Consider the following 27,025-nt stretch of genomic DNA (forward strand, 5'->3'; position numbering starts at 1 on the left):
GAAGTTGGGGGTGGTTTGGTTTGTGTTGGGTCAGGCCTGTGATTGGACTGCAGAATCCGCTAGGGAGGAGGAAAGCAGAAGTAAAATGCAAGGAGCCAAGGAGAGGAGGAGGGCTGCCCTCCCCACCCTTACCCCCACCCCAGTGCACACTCACCCAGGCCTGCAAGAGGGTCCAGCCACTAGCCTGGAGAGGATCAGTGTGTGTGAAGGGTGATAATAGCAGATGGACCCAAGGAACTCTCTACCCCACATCGACCTGCAAGGCCTCCAGGGACTGGCTTGCCAACAGCTGGACTTGATCACTGGCTTGCAAAGTGAGATCACGCATCTGGTGGAATAACAAGCAGGCTTTGCTCTCTGGCTGTTTGTGGAGGATTTTCAAGCAGTGGCTAGAAAGTGGGAGACTGCTACCTGGACCCTTGAGTTTTCTTGGAGAAGCACAGCACAGGAGATTCCACCCCTGGGTGATTTGCAGGACAATGATGGCCCTTCAGCAAGCATCTGCTTTCCTGGTTCTGTTCCTTGCGGCTCTCCTGCTCCCTCCACAGTGTGCCCAGGACCCGGCCATGGTGCACTACATCTACCAGCGCTTTCAAGTCTTGGAGGTAGGTAGCATCTGTGCACCTGATCCGGGGAACATGCCTCCCGGAAGTCATGTTATCTTACCCCTGTTTCCCTCTCTACTGGGATGCACTTTCCCCACATATATCATAAATACATTGCCAACATTACACTTGAGATTTTTTATCATCTAGTGGTTCAGAGAGCTGGCTCCAGAGCCCAGGCTGCACCACTCTCAAACTCTGAGCAGGCTTCACTTTGTGGTCTGATCTGACAGTTTTTCTCATCTGTAAAGTGGGGATGATAATAGAATTTATCTCCTATGGCTATTCTGAACATTGCCTGGCATGGCGGTAAATGTTACAAAGTGTTGTTATTATTCAATAGTTCCATTATTTAAATATGAAAATTAAAAATTTTGGTCACTTCTGGGGTGCCTGGGTGACTCAGTCGGTTAAGTGTCAGTCTTCAGCTCAGGTCATGATCTCACAGTTCATGAGTTCAAGCCCTGCATCAGGCTCTGTGCTGACAGCTCGGAGCCTGGAGCCTGCTTCCGATTCTGTGTCTCCCTCTCTCTCTGCCCCTGCCCTGCTCATGCTCTGTCTCTCTCTCAAAAATAAATAAACATTAAAAACAAAAAATAATTTAAAAATTTTGGTCACTTTTTATTTGTATTTTACTATATCAGTATGATAGTAGATGTTAGTTTTCCTTTTGTCTTTTTATGATAAAATATTAGGCCACTGTAAAAAGTTATGGTATTATATCAAGAGGCTACATCTTAGCTCCTTTGCCAAACTGCACTTGGGTTTAGAAATGAGTAGATTTCAGGGGTGCCTGGGTGGCTCAGTCTGTTGAGCGCTGACTTCTGCTCAGGTCATGATCTCATGGTTTGTGAGTTCGAGCCCCACATTGGCCTCTGTGCTGACAGCTCAGAGCCTGGAGCCTGCTTCGGATCCTGTGTCTCCCTCTCACTCTCTGCCCCTCCCCCACTCATGCTCTGCCTCTCTCTCTCTCTCTCTCTCTCTCTCTCAAAAGAAAAGAAATGAGTAGATTTCAGCAGTGTTAGAGAGAAAGTGTTGGGGGTCCTCTTCCCATGGGTTGCAGCTGCCACTTCACTAAAATTTGTAAAACCCACCATTTTTGCAGTACAGACAGGCTCCCAGCGACAAATGTAACCCTGTGCCCTAGCCTTTGGCATACCCCTGGCGTTGCCATTATTTCATACTCAATTGCCTTGCTTTTGTACAAGTTAAATTTTGATAAATTCTTTACCTTTTTCCAAAGACACTTTTTTTTTCCAAAGACACTCTTGTTTCCAATATTTATTTTCTATATCTTCATGAATATTTTTAAAGTCCAAATTAGTTGATGATCTGGTTAAGTAAAATAATTCCAAAGAGCAGGCTGAACGCATTTCCTAATGTCCAGCCAACCAGCTGAGGCTGGGGACAGGGAACAAGATGGTCCCAGGCCATGGCCTCTTGCTGCTTGCCTTACTTGCTCTTTCCTCAGACAGCTCCTCCCCAGGGTACCTCCTTGAAAGTGCCAGAATTAGGCTCAACCCTGGGCCCCCTGCATTTAGCACTAGCTTGCCCTGGGATTCCTGCAGGTTTCCCTCAATACCTGAAAAGTTTTTCTGCAGAAAAGGGTATAAAGTGCAGACACTTTGATTGCTATGAATGTGGATTTTTTAAAAGATGGGGATATGGTTCCTATAGATCTTCCCACCTTGGTCAAGACTTGGAGAGGAAGTCAAATCCCAGGTGGCAGTCACTGTTGACCAATGTGGACACTTACAAAGTAATACAGTTCTCACCCTGAGGGATTTTTAAAAATTTTTTAAACATTTATTTATTATTGAGAGACAGAGAGAGACAGAGCATGAGCATGGGAGGGGCAGAGAGAGAGGGAGACAGAATCCAAAGCAGGCTCCAGGCTCTGAGCTGTCAGCACAGAGCCCGACACAGGGCTTGAACTCACAAACTGCGAGCTCATGACCTGAGCCGAGGTTGGACACTTAACTGACTGAGCCACCCAGACACCCCTGATTATTTGTATTTTAAAAATATTTTTCTGCGAATGATAGCTATTTGTATTCTTGACCAATTTAAGTAACTAGCAATAATTTGAGAATTTATTTTCTGACTGAAGCAAGGACTGGAAAAATGTACCCAAGCAACGAGGGCATACATTCACGACTTCCAAGAGTTCTCAAAAAACATATCCGTTATGCTGGGAAGATGTCAGACGTCCACCAGTGAGTATAGGAGTGCAGTGGCTAACCTGGCCCTGAGAGTTGAACGTGCCCAGCGCGAGATAGACTACCTGGAGTACCTGCGGGAAGCTGACATATGCCTGGAATCAGAGGACAAGACCCTGGCAGAAAAGCTCATCCAAGAGGCCGAAGAAGAGAAAAAGATCCGGACTCTGCTGAATGCGAGTAAGAGAACCATGTCTTTTACAGCCCTTGTAGGGACTCACATTCAGAGACACAGACTCGGCACAGATAGGGGTCTGGCCAGGTATGAGAGTAAGAACCAGATGTACAGTTTTGGGGGCAGGCTCTGGGAGGGAAACCTTACCAGGGAACAGGTGTCTGAAGGAAAAAGTCCTTCTCAGAAAGCAGCTTTTCCTTTCATAGAGAGTTCTTAAAGCCCCCATAGAAGGTCAGGGCTTCAGTGTCAGAGGTCAGCTAGGGAAGCACATCTCCAGATAGACCTTGGTTTGGAAGAGGTGTGTGGTACCAGATCCTTCCAGGGAGGGTAGAAGGTTGGCAGATTCCCCCGGTGCCCTGAGAGTAGGCAGCAGCTGCTAATGTGCCAAGAAATAGTCTGAAATTGTAAATGGCATTGGTCAACCCTCAGGACTGAGGACTGCAGTGAATCATTACTGTGTTGTCAGGATGGTGATATCTAGGGGATTTGTCTTCCATCTTGGGATCCTGTTCAAATCCCTTCCAGGCCATTAAGAATAATGGTTAGGAGCTCAAATTATAATAACGAGTATCAAGCAAGAAAAACATAAGCGAGAAAGAAAATTTCCTGTGCATGAGTCCATTTTATTAAAACAATGAGGGAGACAAGTCACCCAGCTCAGAGCCTGTATTCTGAGATGGTTTCACTGCAAATAGGAAAACTTTATTTATATGTTAATTGTGTCTGTCCCAAATGTGAGAAATTCCATCAGAGAAATAAGATAAAAGCTGAGTGTCATCATTGTGCTAAAGGTTTCATATATCCTCTCAGTGTAATCCTGATAAGAACTCCACAGGTCATCATAAGATGGGTCTTCCTAAATGATGTGACACTTGATCTGAGGTTTTTTTAAATTTTTTTTAAATGTTTATTTGTTTTTAAGAGACAGAGAGAAACAGATCACAAGCAGGGGAGGGACAGAGAGAGAAGGAGACACAGAATCCTAAGTAGGCTCCAGGCTCTGAACTGTCAGCACAGAGCCCAGCCTGGGGCCTAAACTCACAAAGCGCAAGATCATGACCTGAGCCAAAGTTGGCCACTTAACCGACTGAGCCACCCAGGTGCCCCTTGATCTGAGTTTTAAACAAAGTATTAGAGAAAAATGAGCAAGAGGTACGTGAGATGAGGGCACAATATACTGAAGGCATGAGAGTATAGAACACTTTGGCATGTAGGTCTGCAGATATGGCCGAAGGGAAGCTCAGTGGGGCAGATGCATTTGCAAAACAAGAAACAAGATTGTAGAGTTCAATGAAAGACCTTGCATGTGAAGCTCAGGGGTTTGAACTTGATTGGAAAAATGATAGAGAACCACTAAACAATGTTCATCAGGGACATGACATGAAGGAAGAGGGCAAGACTAGAGAAAGGAGACCAGTGGGGGACTACTGTAGCAATTGGGGCAACAAGTGATGGTGTCTGCGTTAGGTGTCATTGAGATAGAGAAGGGCGGATGGATTTGAGAGCCATTGAGAGTTGGAATCCACATGGCTTGGTGACTCATAATTAAAGGTGAAAAATGACTGAAAATGATGAGTCCAGGACACTTTCTGGATCTTTGACTTAGGTTTTGGGTGGCTGGTCTCAAATACGTTGAGATAAGAAACCCAGGAGGAGTTTTGGAGCACTATTACTCTACTATTTGTTTTTTCAGAAAACTTATTACTCTGAAATCTTCTAGTTCATTTATTTGCTCACTGCTTATTTTCTGCCTCTGCGTCTAGAATGTTAGCTCTATACGATCCTGCACAATGCTGTGCCCCAGTGCCTAGAACAGTGTCTGTGTTCAACACATATTTGTCTGTGAATAACTAAGTGAACAAATGAATGGATTGTTGGAGAGACTGTCAGCATGGTCAGAGGAGTTATTAGGTTTTGATGGAAAGGAGAACAGAAGGCAGAGAGAAGGGTGCCTATCTATAATATGAAGCAGTTGATCAAGTTGGTTGAATGAGTGATCCTTTTTGGCCTTGACATTATCTTGAGATGAATCATCCTCTGAGAGGGAGCAACTGGGGATAAACATGGGGTGAGAGAAGGAGGGAAAGGGTAAGGATGATCCAGGAGAGGATGAACAGAGACTGCCTAAAAAGCTGATGAGGAGGATTGGGTATTATTAGTGTACCTGAGCTTTCCTGCCAGGGGTCAGGCAGGACCCTGATCCTGAACGGTGGTGCTAGATTAGATCCCTGAGCTGCCCCTGGTCCCTGGACTGGCTAAGCCCCTCAGGCCTTGGGGTTGCCCCTTTCTTCTCCAGCTAGAGCCCAGCAGAGGTCCTGATTCTGAACTTGCTGCTCTTTGAACCCTTATCATCTGCATCATCCCTCAGACACTGGAGGCCTGAAATATTCCCTCTTCCATGGTGAGTGAAAACTTTCAACTTTTCAGAGATTGTTTCTTCCATGCCTGTTCCCTCTGGAGCCCTTGACTGATGATTCATTGGTTTAAGATTCCACACTTTTGACCCCTACCCCTGGACGGGCCCTGTACTACACAGTAGGGATAAAGGCGTGAGCAGAACATGTCTGTCCTCTGAGCTTCCTTTCTTACTGCTCCTCTTGTCTCCGGTCTTGCCTCCTATCTGCTGTCACACAGACCTCCCCACAATACAAAATTAATCACATTACTCCTCTGTGTAGAACTATCAACACCAAAATTTCCATTCAAATCTCTTGGCCTTTTATATAAGAAAGGCCCTTTACGAAATGACTCAAGTTCATTTCCGGCTGCTTCTTCTCTCACACTTTACCCACATGCAGTTGCAATTAAATATATATTATATATTATAATATATATATTATATATATAGTTTTTCTTATTCCCCCTTTTTGACTCAAAAATGCTGTGAATTCTCTGTGAATCCCTTCTGCCAGGCAGATTGACCTCTGGTGCTCCTGGAGCAGCTCATTAAATCCTCCAAGGGAGCATTAATACTTTCAACCACACATATGTGTGTGTATTTATTCCTCAACCAGACCATAAACATACAGACATCTTCCTGTCTGTATTCACAGAGTCTAGATCAGTGTGGCCCGTGGAGGAGGCTGTAAAAATTGTCCATAGAGGAGATACTGATGGCAGAGTCGCCTCAGAGCTTAGTTTAGGGGAAGACAAACCTGTAAACAACCACAATTGTGTGATTAGTATTGACGTATTATTTTCAGAGTTTCTCCACTCAAGAATAGACTTTTCTGTGTTTTGTATTCTGTGCCCATCCCCCACTTTTCCTTTTTTTGCCATTTCTTTTTTGTTTAAAAAAATTTTTTTTAACATTTATTTATTTTTGAGAGAGACAGAGACAGTGCGAGGTGGGAAGGGGCAGAGAGAGAGGGAGACACAGAATCCGAAGCAGGCTCCAGGCTCTGAGCTGTCAGCATAGGGCCCCATGCGGAACTCGAATTCAATGAACTGCGAGATCATAACCTGAGCAGAATTCAGATGCTTAACCAACTGAGCCACCCAGGTGCCCCTCTTTTTTTGCCATTTCTGTTAGTAACTATATCTATCTTAGTTTTCTAATGCTGAGTAACAAATTGCTGCAGATTTAGCAGCTTAAAACAAGGTACATTTATTATCTCAGAGAATCTGTGGATCAGGAGTCTAGGCACAGTTTCACCTCCCTTTGTTCAAGGCCTCGGGAGGGTACGGTCAAGGTATTAGCTGGGCTACATTCTCACCCAGAGCTCAGGGTCCTCTTCCAAGCTTACTGAAGTTTTTGACAGAATTTGCTCTCTTACGGCTCTAAGACTGAGGCCCTCGGCTTGTGTTGCCCATCGACATCAGCAGTTCACAATGTCGTTGTTGCTTCTTCAAGGACAGAAGGAGAGTATTTCTCTTCAGCCTAGTCCCTCTTAAGAATTTGTATGTGATATAAGCCAGGCCTACCCATAATAACCTTCTTTTGGGTTAGCTCAGAATCAACTGACTTGGGACCTTAATTATATCTGCAAAATCCCTCTACCTTTGTCTTGTTATGTAACCAAATCATGGGTGCTATCCTGTCATATTCACAGATGTCACACACAGCCAAGGGGAGGGGATTATGTAGGGTACGTCCACCAGGGGAAGGAATCTTGGGGGCCATCTTAGAACTCTGCCTACCTGGTGCTCTAGTCCACTAGGCCTAGCTGGTGTCGCTAATTACATGTATCGACTTTCTTCCTACAAGGCTCTGATCTTCCTATCTTCTAACCTTGGCCAGAAGGGACTGAGCCAGCTACAGAGCTCCCACTAAAATCCTTAAGATTCAAGTCAGCACCCTTGTGTGTGGGGAAACAACTTGGGATTATAGGCCAGGGAGGGTGTTTCACATCACAGGGTTTCATTCATACATATACACTGTCTTCTAAAGAGAGTTTCTTCGGGGGGGCACCTGGGTGGCTCAGTCTGTTAAGCACTTGACTTGGCCTCAGGTCATGATATCATGGTTTATGAGTTCGAGTCCCATATCGGGTGAGCCCCACTTCTGTCTCTCTCTCTCTGCCCCTCTGCCTCTCATGGTATTCTCTCTCTCCCCCCTCCCTCTCTCTCTCTCTCTCTCTCTGCCCTCACACACTTGCGCTCTTTCTCTCTCTTAAAAAAAAAAAGAGAGAGAGAGAGTTTCTTTGGAAATCCCATAGGGAGAGAATGATGCAGCTTCCTTGGGAGATTCTACCCTGTGTCTCAGGATACTTCGAGAAAATTCTGACATCAGTCTAAAATGGTTTGCATTTATTCCTGGAATATTTCTCAGTCAACCAGAAAGGGTCAGATACTGGGGATGATAAATAAGATAGAATTGTTCTGTAATGAAGCCATTTCCTATAGAGCTGTTCTCAAGTCTTTAGGCTTTATTTAGAGACAATCTGCAAATGGTGTTCACGTGAGGGCAGCAATCCCAGGGATGTTTTGGGGTTAGGTCAAATTCTTAAATCTTAACTCCAACATGCACACTTTCTCTCTTCCTCTCTCCTTCAGTCTCCATCTCCCTTTCTCTCTCTCTCTCTCTCTCTCTCTCTCTCACACACACACACACACACACACACACACACAGAATTTAGAATGTAATGACTGAACGTTGCTGTACATAATCCAACTTATATTTAAAAGTCATTCAAAGTCTTTGGCACTCTGTTATTAGTAAAAAGAAATTTTGCATTGCACTTGGCAACTTAGGGCAAAGCACATTGCCTCAGATACCCAGATTGAGAATTTATCTAGCAGTTTTTTGCAGATTCTGCAGGCTACATTCTTGTGTGGATAAGAGTATTAACCTCTTTTAACTCGCAAATAGCTTGTGAAGAAAAATTCTAAAGGCAGTCAAAACAAGCCATTATAGCAGATTTTACTTTATTTCCTGTTTCAGCACAGCAACTTTTATTGCAAGGCCGCATGTAGGTGACCTCAAGTAACCCTCTCTCTCCTGAATTAAATAACTCCTATCTTTTGTTAGATCATGTTTCAAAAAGAAAATCTGTTGCTGCACATTTAAATGCCTGTGGGATCCATTCAGGTATTATAAATGTGCCTGCCCTATATTCAAAGCCATTAAAAACAAAACGAAAAAAAAAAACAAAAAACAAAAAAAAAAACCCTGGCAGCCAAATAAAACATCTCTGTGAGTCAACTCCCAAGGTCCACTAGTTTGTGACACAGGGCACAAAACATTAAGAGAGGTATAACTCTAATTTGTGGCAATGTATTTACTATAAAGGAGGGGATTGAGAGTGTACACACAAGTGAAGTGCAGGACAGAGAGATAGGGAGAGAGAGAGAGAGAGAGTGTGTGTGTGTGTGTGTGTGTGTGCGCATGCACTTGTGTGCACACGCACATTTCTACCCAGAAGTTGCTGCAATATAGGGCCAGCAACACCAGAGATGTATATAATGCTTATCCTGGGCCATCTCCAGCAGAGTTCCATAGGTCACCGTGCTGGGTCCAGAAGGGCCTATATACACAGCACTTCTTTTGTTTATCCATCTGGAAGGCCTGCAATCTAAGAAGATACCTCCAGTCCCATCACTATGGATACTAATAGACGGTCCCAAAGTTGTTTCAGCTGATGGCTTTTGGCTCCAGGTAGAGTGAGCACCCATTCAGTCTCTCTATAACTCATTCATTTGCTCACTCATTCAGCAAATGTCTAGTGAATTCCAGGTCTCCGTTGGCATGGTGCCAGGCATCAGAGATGGGACATTGAATAGGGTAACATCCTTGTCCTCAGGAAGCTACAGCCAAGTGGGGAGGCCATCTAAACAAACCCGGGGTAACAGCCAGAGTGTTGACTGCTCTCACCAGAAGCACAGGGGCAGGCATTGAGTAATTTAGCAAGGTCAGGGTTGCTGTGGAGATGGGTGGGGAGGGACTGTGGAATTTGGAAAGTAACCCTCAAGCCGGGTTTTAATAATGGAAAAGAACGATTTGAATGGAGAATAGAGTAGAGGCTGCTTCAAGCAAATGGAACAGCCTGCGGAAGCACAGAGGCCTAATGGCGCTTGGCATTCAGACCTCAGGTGGAGGAAGAAGTTGTAGAGAGCAGATGAGAGAACTGGGCAGGGGCTTCATGCTAAGCCAGTTGACGCTTTCAACCTATGAGAAATGAAAATAATGTGACTCATGGTAGCTAATATTTAGTGAGTGTTCATTAACTGAATAATCTTTAAGAATTTACCTTACTGGGTTATATCATCCAATTCTCACGGCACCCCTATGTATATGTATTATAGTTATCCCCCATTTTGTACGTGAGGAAATCAAGGCACTGAGAGGATGAGCAATCTGTCCAAGGTCTCACAGCCAGTTGATGCCAGAGCTGGGATTCAGACCAAGGCGGCTGACTCCTCCACATTCTAACCTCTCCCATCATGCTGTTGTGCTTAAGAGTGGTGAGCAGGGATGTGTCAGAGCTCAGACAGAGGTTGGGGAAGGTCATTCTGGCCACTGTGCATGGAACAGACTGGCAGTAGGGGAGGATGGGTGTACACAGAAGAGAGAACCAGGCAGGCCATCTCCAAGCCTGTCACGGAAGCACTTGAGGTAGGAGCCCACTGTTCCGAGACTCCGTGCCTGCACCCAGGAGGCCCAGCTTCTTGTGATCTCGTTGTGGGACACATATGAAGACCATGTCCCTCCCCTTGGTCACTGTTTGATGACGATTCCTACTCACAGATTACTTTAATTTTTTTTTTAATGTTTATTTACTTTTGAGAGAGAGACAGAGACAGAATGAGAACCAGGGAGGGGTACAGAGAAAGGGAGACAGAATCTGAGGCAGGCTCCAGGCTCTGAGCTGTCAGCACAGAGTCTGATGCAGGGCTCAAACCCACGAACCGTGAGATCATGACCTGAGCCAAAGTTGGACACTCAACCGACTGAGCCACCCAGGCGCCCCACAAACAGATTACTTTAAATCATTCTTTTAAACCCTGGCCAAGAAGGGTCAAAAATTTTCCCTTACCTCCTTGGTTTTTAATTATTTGCCTTTCCTTCATTTACTTTATGTTTTAAATTTTTAGATTTAAAATTTTTATTTTTTATTTGCTTATTTTTACTTTTGAGGGGGGAGCAGGAAGCGGCAGAGAGAGGGGGAGACAATCTCAAGCAGGCTCCTCACTGTCAGCGCAGAGCTGGGTGCAGGACTCGAACTCACAAACTGCCAGATCATGACCTGAGCTGAAATCAAGAGTCTGACGCTTAACTGACTGAGCCAGGTGCCCCCGTTTACATTTAAAATTAAAACACTCATCTCTGTCCCCCCATGAGTTAGCAGAAGAGTTCCACACACACTTTTCCTGTGCTAGAAATCTCAGAAGCATCTCTTTGGCCCTCATCTGACCAGTCACCATATCCAGTACATATTTCCTTCTGAACATCCCTCAAATTTATTTTTTCCATCTGCACTTTTCTCTCATCATCTCTGGTCCTGATTACTGCAGGAGCCTGCTGACCAAGCTTCCTGCTGCCAGCCTCTCCCCGTTCCAGGGCTCTGTCCTATGTTGCTACCAGGGTTATATTGCCAGATTTACTGTATCATTGCTTTATCAACTTTGATGGTAACCACAACCTATGGGTTAAAGCAAACCCCATAACATAATATAAAGAAAGCCCTCTGGAGCTCCTGGGTGGCTCAGTTGGTTAAAGGTCTGACTTTGGCTCAGGTCATGATCTCACAGTTCATGGGTTCGAGCCCCGCGTCAGGCTCCGTGCTGACAGCTCAGAGCCTGGAGCCTGCTTTGGATTCTGTGTCTCCCTCTCTCTCTGTCCCTCCCCTACTCACACTCCATCTCTCTCTCTGTCTCTCAAAAATAAATAAACATTGAAAAAAAATTTAAAAAAAAAGGAAGCCCTTTACAACCTGACCCCAACCTAGCTTTCTTTAACTATTTTGTTATTCTCCATGAAAGTGGCATCTTCTGATTAAATAAAAACTATGAATATCATATAGACTATATTTACTGTATTTACCTTTATTGTAAAAAGGTAGATAACATGCTAACAGCTGAACACATGAACTTTGAATGTTTCTCAGCCTCATCTTATGTCACTACTGCCTGTTCGCATCCTCTCAATGCTCTATGCTGTGTCTGATGTGCTATTCGGAAAACAAAATATAGTTCATGCACCCCTACATTATTCATACTGTGCTTTCCAAGTCTATCACAGTGCCTGGAACAGAGTAGAAATCAATATTTTCTGACCTTGGGGAATAGTTTATTAGAGAGTGGAGGCAACTAATTGCCAAAGATTGTATTAAGCCCTTTGTCTGTTATGTTGCCCAAAACCCACCACACCCGTGCCAGGGAGATACAATTATGACTTCTTTTTAGATGACGAAACTATGGTGCTGAGTGTTTCATGCAGCCCCATCTCCCTCCCACGCTCTGGCTAGGAGCGTGTTCCCCTGCCCCAGACACACTAGATTCATCTCAGCCTTCATTTCTGCTCTCCATCCCTCCACCCCCACCCATGTCAATTCTCTGTGCTGCCACAAGAATGCTGCAAAACAAACCACTTTATAACTTAGTGTGTTAAAACAATAATCATTGATTATTTCTTAGGAGTCTATAGGACAGCAGGGCAGTTCTGTTGGTCCGGGCCAGGCTTGGCTGCTCTTGGGTGGGTTCTTCAGTGGCACATTGCCCAGGGGATGGCTGGTTGAGGAGGGCCTCAGCTGGGATGGTTTGGGTCTCCTCCACATGGTCCCTGATATTTCAGGAAGTGAACCTGGGCGGGCTTGTTCCCATGATAGAGGCAGACCTCTGAGGAAGGAGGCACAAGCCTACTAAAGGTCTGGTCCCTTGTACTGAATTCTTTGGGCCAAAGCAAGTTCCAAGCCTGGCTCTAGAGCCCACACTTCCACTAGAACCTCCAACAACATCTCATAAGGCAAAAGCCAAAAGGTCCTGATGCTCCTGGAAAGAGGCAGTAATCAAGATCAGTTTTTACATATGCCAATTTCTATATGGAAGCAGTAAATTGAGCATTAGTGTGACTGATGATTTTGAGGCTGCTGCAAAGTTCAAGTTCAAGAGAGCAAGTCCTAGACTTTGAGACAGGAAGGATGAGAACAGGATGAAGTGAGACTTATCTCACAGGAAGAATCTGTGGTACAATGTCAAAATGACTCTGTTTTCCAACCAAGCAAATGGGAGAATGGCAGTACCACACCTAGAAACTAAGAACATTTCCATCTTTTTTAGTTTGGTAAGAATGTTACAGGAAGAAAATAAAGAAAAAAACACTATGCAAGAAAAACCCACAAGAACCAGCTCATTTTTGAAATGAACAATACACAAAAACAAAAATGTTCATAATTATAACCTTGGAATGCTTAAATGTTGCAACAGTCAGAAAATTGGTTCAAAATGGAACTGTTTGATCGGAAATTCCTCAGAGACTGCCCACTTCAATGCCTCACTTCCCATGCATGTTGACCAGCCTGGACCTGCTAGGACAGCATTCTCAAACTTTCAGTTTCAGGAAACTTTTACACTTCTAAAAAGTTATTCAGGACCCCAAAGAATTTTTCTTGATGTAATTTATATCTGTTGACACTTACCGTATTCATAATTAAAATAGAAAAATTATAGTGTGTGCCAGATGGCTCTTTTAGGACAGACATACAACAGTAAAAACAACAGATTAGACAAAGCCTTGCCCTTCTGGGGTTTACATTCTATTGAGGGGAGTCAAACGATAAATATGTTAATGGATACATTTAAAGCATGTCAGATAGAAGATAATAAATACCATGGAAGAAAATCAGCTAAGGTGTGGAGGTTATGAGAGCTGGCCAATTCCAAAAGGAAGCATCTGAAGGAGTCTGGCTGTGTTGGATTCCAGCGAGAGGGACCCCACAGTGGAAGCAGGCCAGACTCACACTCGCATTCACACATCTCGCAGGCTTCCATCCGCTCCTGTGAAGTTCTCAACTTGATCTGGAGAACAGAGCCATGCAGGCTACCAGCCATGTATCAAGTCTGTTTTCTTTCTCACAAGCTGCTGCTAATCACCAATAAAGGGAGGCTGTCAGGGTACGACACTGGGTACCATGGAATAGTTTGAAGTTAGTCTGGGAACCTAGAAAAACCTCTAATATAGATTTACTACAGACTTCTGTAGGACTCACCAAAACCAACATATGCTGTATGCCAGGCTCTTTTAAAGCCCTGGATTCACAGTCGTGCAAAGCCAAATCCTACTGTGGCTCACTCACTAAGTACCATTTCCCACAAGCCAGCCTTCCCTCTTTCCTGCCATCCATCTACCCAGGCACTCAAGAGTGTGAAATAGCACCTGCTCATGTCTGCCCATACCTCTTGCCATTCAAATCTGATTTCTAAGCTGGCATACCATGAGTTGGGATAGTAAGTTTGGACACTAATACTGCATTCTCTGAATCAAATTGATTCCTGAGTTTGTGGACAGTAAGCAGTAAGAGATTAAACAGACAGGATATATGTAGTGGGTCCCAGGAGCTATGGATAAAAACAAATTAGACAGAATTTGCTGCTCTGGTGCAGCAAATCCACTTCTGCACCAGAACTGCTCTGGGAGGCACCTGCACAGAGTGCTTGGGACGCACAAGGAGGAGCAACAGATTGCCCTGTAGGAGCCAGAGAATTTGGTTTTGAAGGACCAGTAGATGTATCCCAAGTGAGTGAAGGTAAAATATGGAAAGCTAAGGAAAAATATGGATGAAGTCTAAGACTTGTAAGAGGTCATGGCAAGTTGGTGACCAGTGACCAGCCCAGTGTGGTGGGGAAGTGCCAAGAGGAGGTCAGATGAAGGACCTTGAGTGCCGTGCAGTGATATCTGAAACTTATTCTGTAGCAGAAAGCATGAAACAGCCCTAATTTCTAGAAGAAATTAAGTCCATGCTGACAATTTCATGTACTGACTGGCTCAAAGCTTTTCTAATTAATTGCTCATTTGAGAGCTTCCATCTTTGTCATCCTAGAGCCTAATGTTGTACTGTCACCTGATAGGTATTGACTAATGTTTATTAACCTGAATACAATCCAGGTGCTTAAAAAGTCAAGTTTCATAGCACAGAATTCCAAGAAGCAGTCAAAATACTCATGGTTTTATAGGAGTTCTCTTTTTTTATTTTTTATTATTTTTTTAAATGTTTATTTGTTTTTGAGAGAGACAGAATGTGAGTGGGGGAGCAGCAGAGAGAGAGAGAGAGAGAGAGAGAGAGAGACATGCAGAATCTGAAGCAGGCTCCAGGCTCTGAGCTGTCAGCACAGAGACCAGTGCAGGGCTTCAACCCACAAGAAGCAGGATCATAACCTGAGCCAAAGTCAGACACTCAAGCGACTGAGCCACCCAGGTGCCCCTGGCGTTCTCTCTCTCTCTTTTTTTTTTTTTTCTTTTAAGTGAATTCATCCCTGTTTTCCCCAAGCAAACCTGGGTTCCCTTCTCTGTTGCTCTCCTGTGCATTCCATCGCCCCTAGCCTTGAGGGCTCCTTCCATCTACCAAGTTGCTAAGACCTGACCCCTATTTTCCTAAGGTTTTCCCAAATCCTTACTCATTTTGCCATGTCCATCATTATTTGGATATCTCTGATATGGATTGTACCTACAGACTCTCTACCTGTTTCCCTGTGCCCCCTCTTTCCCATCCCTACCCCCAGTCCATTCTCCACCAACATCCAGACCATGTTTCTAAAGCATAACCACAGGGGAGTTGCATCACTCCCTATAGAGGAACAAGTCTCACCAGGTCTGGAGAGTATTGCCATTAAATAAGGGGAAAAGTATTTTAAAAATTCAAAGAGTGTTATTTGTATATGAAATCACTGTGAGGTCTTGGGCCACACTCTGTCCTAATTGCCTGTCTCCAATTGTGCTTGAGGGAAAACCATAGATTTGCATTCTCTGATTTGCAGTTGGATCCTTCATTGTCATTGTCTCTGTTAAATAATTTGCATCTTTGTTGAGCTCAAAGCTTTTAAATGTATTTCTTCCTCAGCTCTTTTCTCCTGCTAATTATCTCTCTCTGAAGAAAAGCACTGAAGGAACTTCTAACTTACTCTTTTACTCAAACACTATAAGTATATTTTCTCCAAATTCCAAAAAGAAGAGGAATTTATAAAAACCATAGACTATCTGCCCTGAAGAAACTCCAGGCTGAACTCCTCATTTTAAGGCTAGGATAGGTAAGGGCGGATTGACCAAAGGACTTTCAGGGAGACACATGGAGAACCAGAGATGGGGTTCAGAGCATTCAGGTCTCTGACTCCCAGTGCTGGGTTCCCTCTACAAAGGAAGGATTGGAGGAGCACAAGGGGCAGTTGTGTGTTTCTGCACTCTCACAACTGTCTCTGCCTAATCAAAACCATCTATCAACACTCTTCTTGTTTTGCTATTTCTCTAAGGATTCTGCATGAGAAAGGAGGAATAGAAGGAGAAAGAAGAATGGTTGAATTAGTTTCTGCTGTATATTAAATGAACATTTTCTCACTCGTGAGACATTGAATGTGCCTTGTTCTTAGCCATAGTCCCCCTCTGTAGCTGGGCTGTAAGTCTGCTGACTGTCCTCCTGTAGGGATGGGCCTGCCCTGGGGCTGGCTGGAGGGTTCCTGGTTAGCTCTGCCTCCTGGTGCACTTTAAGTTAGGAGAACCTATAGCCATGTGACCTTCTAAGTAGCTTATCCAAGCCTTTCTTTTCCTTTAGAAAATGGAGTTTGAAATATTTACCACTTAGGCTTATTGTACGAACTAGACAAGTTGATGTAAATAAAGTATCACCATACCAAGCACATTATGTGTATTTGTACATATTTATTAACTTCTCAAGGCTTTGTGCTTGTTCTCCAATCAGAAACAGTTTCTGAGCTTCTCTGGTGGCCCATGGACCCCTCCTCTTCCCCATTAAAGACATTTATGAGCAGTTGTAAACTTAAACCCCCATTCATTCATTCATTCATTCACCCTCCATGATCACCAGAGAGTGTGAGAAGAGCAAAGCATCCGCAGGAGACAGACTCCGCTTAGGAAGCTGAGAAAAGGTACACTTCACCTGGCAGATATGGGGCCCTGATAAACAGAACAGCCCCCTCCTCCCTCTTCCAGCCACAGCCTGGAGCTGCCCCTACCCGCCCCCCCGCCACCGCCCGCCTCCCAGGCTCAGCCTGGTGAGGGGCCTTCTGTTAGCAGTCCTGCAGCGCCTAAGGTTTAAAGTAGCTGGAGCAGCCTTCTCTGCCTTCCCCAGGGGGAATGCTTCCTATACATTAATCCCCCCTTATCTGTGGTTTTGCTTTCCACAGTTTCAGTGACTGCTGTCAACTGCACTTCAGAAGCAGATGATCCTCCTTCTGACGAACGTCAGAAGGTCAGTAGTAACCTAAACGCTGTGTCCCAGTGCCTATGTCATTCACCTCACTTTATCTCATCACATGGGCATTTTATCATCGCACATCATCCTAAGAAGTGTGAGTACAGTACAGTACGATACTTTTGAGAGAGAGAGAGAGAGAGAGAACCACATTCACATAAGATTTATTGCAGTATATTGTTATAATTGTTCTATTATAATTGTTGTTAATCTCTACTGTGCCTAATTTATAAATTAAACTTTATCACAAGTGTCCATGTATAATGTATAGGGAAAAACATAGTATGTGTATATAGATATAGATGATATAGATATAGATATAGATATAGATATAGATATAGATATAGATATAGATACAGATATAGATATAGATACAGATATAGATATATAGGCATCCCCTGGGTCTTAGAACCTATCCCTCACAGACGAGGGGTGATGACTGTAACCAGGCTGAAGTGGACCCAGAAGCAAGGGGAAACAATCCCTCGGGCTGGCAAAGCATGTCAACAGGGGGATATGGTGGCAACTGATGGCTAAGAGACTTCTATAGCTTGTCCCAAAGTCTGTCCCTGGCCACGGTAGGGACCAGGCAAGGCCTCTGGGCATCTGGAGCAGCCACTGATGACCTGACCTTGGAAAGGACTGACCTGCTGAGGCTCTGCTCTCCCCAGCTAGAGTTGCTCCCCACGCCCGCTCCTGCCATATGCTCCTTGATAAGAACCTTGTGTCAGATTTTTAAATGAAATAATGGATTTGAAAGTATCTTAAAAGCTTTAAAGTACTTTACAAATTATTATTTACTTAAGACAGGCCTGTGGTCAGAACTCCAGATGCACAGTACTATGTAGGCCCTAGAAAAACATCTGTTTGAATGAATCTATTTCCCTCATTAATGCAGTAGATATTTATTGAACCCACAAAGCACTGAGTTAGGCATTGGCGGTACAAAAGTAAACATGAAGACAAAAGCCCTACTTTTGTGGAGCTTATAGTCTAGTGGGGGAGAAGGTCAATAAGCTAATAAATAAAACAGATGACATAATTACAGAATATGACAAGTGATCTCAAGGAAATAAGAAAGATGTTGTAGTAGGTCATTTTAAATTTAGATGCAGTAGTCACAGGAAGCCCCTTAGGGAGATGATATTGAAACAAAGACTTGAAGGATGAGAGGAGCAGACTGTGGGAAGATCAAGGAAAAGAGTACCCAAGGCAGAAAGAATCACAAGTACAAGAGCCATGAGGCAGAGAAACTTGACATGCTCCTGGAATAGCAAGAAAGCCAGTGTAATCACAACACAGTGAGCCGGGGCGGAGAGTGGAGGATACAGCTGCCATATCATGTAGGTACTTTAGGACAGAGTAAGAGGTTAGGATTTTATTCCAAGAATGATAGGAGAATGGGTTTAGCAGGTCAGCCACATAATTTATGTTTTTAAAAAGATTACTTCTACTGCTTTGTGGAGAGCATATTATAGGTAAGCCAGAGTAAAATCAGAGAGACAAATTAGAGACCACTGTAGTGGTCTAGGCAAGAGGGAAGAATTCAGGGAGTACAGGGATGAATGGTGGGAAGAGGAGGAAAGAAATATATTTGAGCATTAAAAAAATTGTTTTTAATATTTATTTTTGAGAGAGACACAGAGAGACAGAGAGAGAGAGACAGAGCGTGAGCAGGGGAGGGGCAGAGAGAGAGGGAGTCACCAAATCTGAAGCAGGCTCCAGGGTCAGAGCTGTCAGCACAGAGTCTAACGTGGGGCTCAAACTCACAAACCATGAGATTATGACCTGAGCTGGAGTCAGAGGCTCAACTGACTGAGCCACCCAGGTGCCCCTTGAGCATTTTAATTTAAGTATAACATAATTTAAAGATTAGTTTTACTATCAGAACTTGGTGGTGGTGGGAAGATGGAGAGAAAGGAGTTAAGAATGACTTCTAGGGGAGTCTGGTTGGCTCAGTGGCTTGGTTAAGCTTATGACTTTTTTAAAAAAATTTTTTAACAAAAAAAATTTTTTTTTAAATGTTTACCCATTTTTGAGAGAGAGAGACAGACAGACAGACAGACAGGGCATGAGCTGGGGAGGGGCAGAGAGGGAGAAAGAGGGAGACACAGAATTCAAAGCAGACTCCAGGCTCTGAGCTGTCAGCACAGAACCTGATGCAGGGCTCAAACCCACAGACTGTGAGATCATGACCTGAGCCAAAATTGGCCACTTAACCAACTGAGCCAGGAGTCCCCCAACTCTTGATATCAGCTCAGGTCATGATCTCACAATTGTGAGATGGAGCCTCACATCAGGCTTGGAGCCAAACGTGGAGGATTCTCCATGCTGGGCACAAGAATCCTCTTAGGATTTTCTCTCCTTCTCCCTCTGCCCTTCGGAAAAAAAAAAAAAAATGACTTATAGATAAGAAACTTTGTTGATGGTTTTTGCTTAAAATGGGAAGAGTAGGGAGAAAAAGAGTTTGGGATATAAAAGCAAGGGTTCTATGTTGAACAGGTTAAGTTTGAAGGTATCCAAGTAGGGCTACTGAACAGGCAGTTGGATAAGTGGGTTTGGGACTTAGTAGACATCCTGATAGGATGTCATTCCAGAGACAACTTCAGAATTTATCATTAATTAGAATTGAAATGGTATGCAGAGCCATGAGATAGAATGAGGTGGTTCAGAAAGTGATTATAGACAGAAGGGGTGTGAGGACAAAGCACTTATGGGTGGGAGAGGAAAAGAAACCAACAATGGATGCAAAAAAAAAAAAAAAAATCCAGAAAGATGGGAAGACAAACAAGAGGAAGGGTGTTCCAGAATCCACACAAAAGGGTTTCAAGGGGAGGTAGCAATCAAGTAATCAAATTTTGCTGAGAAGTTGGTTAAGATGAAAACTGAGAATTGACCCCTGGATTTGGCAACATGGAGGTTGTTGGTGACCTTGAGAAGAACTGATTCTGTGGCATAGGCAGGGAAGTTTAGATCAGTGAGAGCCTGAAGTCTGATTTGAATGGCTTAGGGCATTATTGGAGGTGAGGAAGTTCCTCCTTTGAGGAGTTTTATTATAAAGTGCAAGAGAGAAATGGGGTACATTAGAAAGTGAAATAAGAGGCAAGATCTTCATATGAAAGTAAGGAGGGTATGATGAAGGCTTGAGGAGGGAAGAGAAGGTATAATAATAGTGTATGGTGAATTGATTAAGGAACTGTGGTAAGATGGCGGGCCAAACAGCTGGCAGAACAAGCAGTTTGCTGAAATGCTTAGCTCAGAACCTCTGGGACTTCTCTGGGTATGCACCTCTCTTCTTCATGTCTAGTTTCTCTCCCTTCACCCTGTTTCTGTCCTCTGACTCTAGATAGTCCCCAGTTGTCCTGCAGAACCCAAACATTTATTAAGAAGAAAGTGACAACCCATGAGCCCATCCAGCTTCTTATACCAAAGCCTTTGCAAAGGTTTGAGGGAAACCCCCAGAGAGCTCGGTTGTCCCAGAAAGATTGTTATACACCTGTAATTCCACTACAAAATGCTCCAGGAGTCAAGGAGAGAGGCCCATACAGCTCCTGTCCCACCTATGATACAGACCTCGGCAAGGTTTGAGGGATACCTGCAGGATTCCTCATGCTTCTAGTAAGCCACCACTCTCTATCTCTGTAACTCTGTAGACTGTCTAATGGTGCAGTCCCAACAAGTTCATCATTAGAGCTGATGACTCAGTCCTAATGGGTCCTGAAATGACCAGTGGAACAAATTTCATCTTGGCCCATATCCCTCTTTAGCTTGGACACCATGAGAATTCCAAAACATGAAGGTCATCTGGAAGATAGCATATTTAAGGGCCAGGTCGAAATGGCTCACACCACTTCTGTCCACATCTCTTTGGACAGAACACGGGTCAGTGGATGCAGCCTAACTACAAAGAAAGCTGAGAATATAGAAGTAGGGAAGAGGAAAATGAAATGGCATTTAGTGAACACAGATACTGTCACTGCCATAAGCAGAGAAGAAGCAAGTAGGAGGCACACACAGAGACTGTAGTGACACAAAGATCAAGGGCAAAGAAATCTTCAAGAAGAAGGAATTAATCAATACCATCATTCTATGGGAAGATCAAGTAAGATATGAACGTAAAGGTCTGAGTTTTCGGTTTGGAGGTCCCCAGTGACATTATGGAGGGTGATTTCTGCGGAGTTATTTTGAAGTGAAAGATGGGAGGTGAAGAAGTAGATCCAGAGAGCAAACTGTTCTGGAACAGAAACTATGTAAAATGGCAGAAAGAGTGAAGTAACTAGAAAATGGTGCCTAATTGAGGGAGAATTGTTTTTTAATATAGGCAAAGTGTTTACAAGCTAAGGAACTAGCCATGAAGGAGAAATTAAAGATAACAGAAAGGAGGCAATTCATTGAGGGAATCAAGAAGAAGCCAGGAAAGAGTGAGATCAGAGCACAAGTGAAAGAATTAGTCTTGCACAGGAGGAATGATGTGGCCTCTTCTAAGATGTGTGGGAGGATAGCAAGGGTAGGAACAACTTAAGAGAAGTTTATAAGCGAGGGGCAGAGGTGGAGGCACTTCATGTCTGGTGGTATTTATTTTTGCAAAGGAATTAATCTGCTGTTGGTAAAGAGACTGATGGGGTAGAGTGTGAGTGTATGGGGGTGGGATTTAAGATACCTGCTATGTGGAAGATAGGGGACTAACCATGAAAAGAGCAGTATGTACTTAGGGCCCAGCTGAGGATGGAGACGCCGTATGTGCAGGGGCACCTTTGGGAGATCTTCTCCACCACACGCAACTCTCTGGGACACAGCCAGAGGTTTGGATTCACTCAAGGCCACGGATTTTTGTAGAGTGCATATTGTGGAATAACTAGGGGGGTAAGCATACTAGTGAGAGAAGTATTACAGTGGTCCAGGTTGGATAGAAAAGGAGGCTGACAGCCTGGGAGAAAGCAGAGGTCAAGGGACTCCAGGGCCCAGGGAAATGGAAGAGCAAAGGGGGTAAGAGCAAAGAGGTGAGAAATGGAAAGGCAAAGTGTTGTTGCAGAGGGTAGGATAGTAGAATTTTACATTTCTCATAGGGAACAGTTCCAGGGGATGGGGGGTGGGGATCCAGAGTATGGACATGGAGGGGGTTGCTAAAGTAGGTTGAAAGCAAGGTGCTGTGGAGCTGAAGAGGTTGGAAGTGCTCAGGTTCCTAATGCATATGGGTAGTGTCCTGGAGAGCTCTCAGTGATTTAGACTAGAAGGAGTTGATAGCATGAGATACAAAGAAGGAAGGTGTTTTTTTTTTTTTTTTAAGTTTATTTATTTATTGCGGGGGTGGGGGTTGTTGCCGAGAGTGGGAGAGAGAGGATACCAAGCAGGCTCTGCACTTGATCCCAGAAACTGTAAGATCATGACCTGAGTCGAAATCAAGAGTCCAACGCTTAATCAAGTCACCCAGGCACCCCAAGAAGGGAGGGTTTTTGCACGAAGGAAAGTAGAAAAGCTGGAAAAATGTAACCCCACCCTTTTTTTTTTTTTTTTTTCAACGTTTTTTATTTATTTTTGGGACAGAGAGAGACAGAGCATGAACGGGGGAGGGGCAGAGAGAGAGGGAGACACAGAATCGGAAACAGGCTCTAGGCTCCTAGCCATCAGCCCAGAGCCTGACGCGGGGCTCGAACTCACGGACCGCGAGATCGTGACCTGGCTGAAGTCGGACGTTTAACCGACTGCGCCACCCAGGCGCCCCCCCACCTTTTTTTTTAACTTCATCTTCCTCCACCTATTTTAGACCCTTATGATCCTGTTTGGATTATAGAAATACTCTCCTAATTGGTTTCCCTGATTTTGGTTTCCCTCCCATGTATCCATCATACACACAACTGCCAGGTTAATTAATCTTGACCAGGATTCACTCTTGCTCAAAAACTTCAGTAGCTCTTCACCTGCCTATACAATAAAATCTATATTCTTTAGCCCCACCCTCAGTGTTCCAGGCACAGAGCTGGTTTCAATCGATTTTGTTTTATGTATCTAGTTTGGGGCAAGAACAAGTATGTAGTTTATACTGGTTTAAACGCTGCACTACTTTCCTAACACTGATCCTGAAGGACTTTCCCAAATGTGGTTTTGTTAACTGTAAAGAATGTTATTCCCAACCATCTCTGAATGGCATCCTTCAAGGGTCAATTCAAATACACATTATCCCCTTCCTTAAATGACAGCACCATTCTCTGTCCTTTTGTAAAAAATTCACTTTAAACTTCATATTGTAGTTAGGTGCCTCTTAAGCAAGAACCATTCTTGATTTATCACTGTACCTCAGCCTATTGTACCCCATAACACCTATCTCAGTACCTTGCCTTTTGGAGGTATCCATTGTCTGCTGACTGACCAAATGCGTGCATTCATATAAATAAGTGGATGGATGAATAGAGTTCTTATAAAGTTCTAGTAGTATTAAGGGCCAGAATCCTTCACTAGAAGGTGATCTCTTCAAGGTTTAGGATTGATATTATATATATTTTTTATTCTCAATACTTAGTTAACATGGTTCTGGGAGACTTGTAAGCTAAGTACACAGTAGATACCCAGTAAGATCTTTGCAAATGGAATTGAACTAGGTGGCTTCACACCTAAGTGATTCTCACTGTGTCAACCCCAAGAAAGTGAACAGGGTCTCTGACCCAGCAAATAGCTGTTTATATCCTGACTTGAATAAAATGTTGACTCTTATAATTCGACAGCAACTCCCTTAACAGAGACCCATTTATTCATTTAATTCTTTGATTCTTTGAACCAAACTATAAGTTGTGATTGATTTATGTGTGACAACTTTATTCTAGACACTGAAGGGGAAAAAAAAAGCAACCAGTGAGAACAGATACATGAAAAGATGCTCAACATCACTAATCATCAGGGAAATGTAAATCAAACCCACAAAGAGCTACCACCTTACATCTGTCAGAATGGCTAGTATCAAAAAAGACAAATAACAAGGATGTGGAGTCAAAAGGAACCCTCGTGTGCTATTAGTGGGAATGTAAATTGTTGTAGCCACTGTGGAAAACAGTAGGGAGGTCCCTCAAAATAGAGATACCATATAATCCAGTAATTCCACTACTGGGTTTTTACCCAAAAATACCAAAATGCACTAAATTTGAAAAGATATGTGCATCCCTGTGTTTACTGCATCATTATTTACAATTGCCAAAACACAGAAGCACTTAAGTGTCCACCAACAGAGAAGTGGATAAAGAAGATACGGTATATAGACAATGAAATATTATTCTGCCATAAGAAAGAAAGGAATATTGCCATTTGGGACAACATGGATGGAGCTAGAAGGTATTATGCTAAGTGAAATAAATCAGAGAAAAACAAATACCATATGATTTCATTTATATATGAAATCTTAAAAATAAAAAAAAGCAGAAACAGACCCATAAATACAGAGAAAAAACTAGTATTTGGGGTGCGAGGGAAAGGGCAAAATGGGTGAAGGGGAGTGGGAGGTACAGGCATCCAGTTAAGAAATTAATGACCAGGCAACATGGGGCGCCTGGGTGGCTCAGTCCATTAAGTGTCTGACTTCGGCTCAGGTCATGATCTCATGGTTTGTGAGTTTAAGCACCACATCGGCCTCTGTGCTGACAGCTCAGAGTCTGGAGCCTGCTTCGGATTCTGTGTCTCTTTCTGTTCCTCCCCCACTCATGCTCTGTATGTCTCTCAAAATAAATAAAGAATAAAAAAGTAAAAAAAAAAAGAAATTAATGTCATGAGGATAAAAGGCATAGATAGCATAGGGAATATAGTCAATGGTATTGTCATAGGGTTGTATGGTGACAGATGGCTACACTTGCTGTAAGCAAGCATAACATATAGACAAGTTGAATCACAATGTTGTACACGTGAAACTAATGTAACACCGTGTGTAAACTATGCAACAATAAGCAGGGAAAAAAAAGAAATCTGTGAGAAAAGCAGACCTCTCATGTTTACAAAGTCTCTCTCCTTTTTCTCCTGTTTTGCCAGGCTGTGACAACATGTTGATGGGCATAAAGTCTCTGAAAATAGTGAAGAAGACTATGGATACACATGGCTCTTGGATGAAAGATGCTGCCAGCAGTTCCCAAAAGGTTTATTTCCTAATCGGATCCAGAAACAAAACTCTGTGGGAATTTGCAAACATGCGGGCATTCATGGAGGATAGCACCAAGCCAGCCCCACGGAAGCTCATCCTAACGCATTCCTGGCAGGGAACAGGCCAAGTGATCCACAAAGGTTTTCTGTTTTTTCACAACCAAGGGACTCTCAATGAGATAATCAAATATAATCTGCAGAAGAGGACTGTGGAAGATCGAATGCTGCTCCCGGGAGGGGCGGGCCGAGCGCTGGTCTACCAGCACTCCCCGTCAACATACATTGACCTGGCTGTGGATGAGCATGGGCTCTGGGCCATCCATGCAGGGCCAGGCATCTCTGGCCATTTGGTTCTCACAAAAATTGAACCTGGCACACTGGGAGTGGAACACTCATGGGACACCCCATGCAGAAGCCAGGATGCTGAAGCCGCATTCCTTTTGTGTGGGGTTCTCTATGTGGTCTATAGTTCTGGTGGCCATGGCCCCCATCGTGTCACCTGTGTCTATGATCCGCTGGGCACTATCGGTGAGGAGGATCTGCCCAAACTGTTCTTCCCCAGGAGGCCGAGAAGTCATTCCGTGATCCATTACAACCCCAGAGATAAGCAGCTCTATGCCTGGAATGATGGAAACCAGATCATTTACAAACTCCAGACAAAGAGAAAGCAACCTCTGGAGTAATGCGTTACAGCAAGGAGGAAAGGCACTGTGGCTGTGGACACTTCTCTCCAGGACATTGAGGCCACAGCCCCTTTATACTATTGTGTCCCTCTGATCACAGACAGGCATAGGGTGTAGAAGCAGGCTTGCATATGCATCCTTCCCTGGATGTGATGGCCTGAGGTGTTTTCCAAGACCTTAGACGAGAGTGTGTCATTCAGACATTTTCTACTTCCATCACCCGTCCAAACCTCCGGGCTCTCTAGGCCTTCCACATTCTGATCCAGCTTACGTCCATCCTTTTCTTTGCTCCCCTCAGCCAGCAATTAGAAATGAAGGCCACTGCCTAGTACTCCTGGCTTCCCTCCTGGCCTTTCCTGAAGTTCTTTCCTCTTTCATAAATACCTGTCGATATTCTTCCATCTGTCAGTGCCCCACTAAAGTACAATCTTTTCCTGATGTTGAATCTCCACTTCCCCTAGCTCTGCCCTGCCACCAAGCTAAGTAGATAAAATAGTGAAGCAAAACCATTCACATGTGAATACCACTTGCTGGTTACAAAGTGTTTGCACCTATGTACGTCGTTTAATCCCCATCCCATGTCTTCTTCTGAGACATACAGAAGTCTTTATAATTGCCAGCTTAGAGATGAGAAAAGTTGAGGTGAGCCAAAGTAACACAGCCACAAAATGAAAATAGGGCTAGAAGATACTGCAAATCCCATAGTCTTTCCATTGCCCAAGGAAGCATCGAATATGTGTGTTTGCTCACCCAACCTTTTGTAAGCAATACGTTCATCATTTCATCCTAAAAATAATGGTCTGCCCCCTTTGGCCATTTTTCATGTCTGCACAAGACATTCCTATAAGCCCTTCAAAAGCTACTTCCCCCAGAAAACCAGCCTAAGGGTGAGGACCCCCGCTGTAGCCTCATCTTGTTTTACCTTCCCCTGTGTCTCTTTTCTTGCTAGAAACACAATAAAACTGACACGAAGCAAATAACCCTCATCAGGTTATATTTGCCTACGTGCCCTCAGCATACAAACTCTCAGGAAGTGCTGTCTGTGCTGGGATTCCCTGTGAAGCTCCCCAGCACACTGAGGCCCTTGGTAAAGATTCTGGAATCTGGATGGAAGCCAGGTAGCAGGCAAGCGGCTCCCTCTCACAGCAGGCATGCCAAGTGGCACAGGTGACAGAGGGCAGCTGTGCCTGTCCAGAGGGGCTTCTTCAAATCTTTCCCACGCGTTTGTCCAATTCAGCCTAGTGTGGGTCACAAGCTCAGGCTGTGGTGCCGGTCTGTGTCATGTGCTGAGGCCTCTGTCTTTCCAGGTTGGTCACATGAGAGGGTTGGCTTTGTGTGCCTGCAGCTGTTTTGCCAACTCTGCCAAGCT

The 27,025-nt window shown here is 44.0% G+C and overlaps 1 protein-coding gene across 1 annotated transcript; it reads left to right on the plus strand.

Moving 5' to 3' along the window:
* OLFML1 (olfactomedin like 1) lies at positions 1-26,636 on the plus strand. The gene is made up of 3 exons (XM_007083175.3): positions 1-605; positions 2,716-3,004; positions 24,866-26,636. Exons 1-3 carry the CDS (start codon positions 480-482, stop codon positions 25,654-25,656), a joined length of 1,206 nt encoding a protein of 401 aa, XP_007083237.1. The 5' UTR covers positions 1-479; the 3' UTR covers positions 25,657-26,636.
* The last annotated feature ends 389 nt before the right edge of the window (positions 26,637-27,025 follow it).

The sequence above is a fragment of the Panthera tigris genome, chromosome D1 (genome assembly GCF_018350195.1).
Source record: "Panthera tigris isolate Pti1 chromosome D1, P.tigris_Pti1_mat1.1, whole genome shotgun sequence".
NCBI classification, from domain to species: domain Eukaryota; kingdom Metazoa; phylum Chordata; class Mammalia; order Carnivora; family Felidae; genus Panthera; species Panthera tigris.

What these genes read in the sequence shown, in the direction of transcription:
- OLFML1 (XM_007083175.3), top strand. Translation starts at nt 480, where the DNA reads ATGATGGCCCTTCAGCAAGCATCTGCTTTCCTGGTTCTGTTCCTTGCG. An exon ending in AGCGCTTTCAAGTCTTGGAG is followed by an intron (nt 606 to 2,715) that starts GTAGGTAGCATC and finishes TTCTGACTGAAG; the next exon opens with CAAGGACTGGAAAAATGTAC. An exon ending in CCGGACTCTGCTGAATGCGA is followed by an intron (nt 3,005 to 24,865) that starts GTAAGAGAACCA and finishes CTGTTTTGCCAG; the next exon opens with GCTGTGACAACATGTTGATG.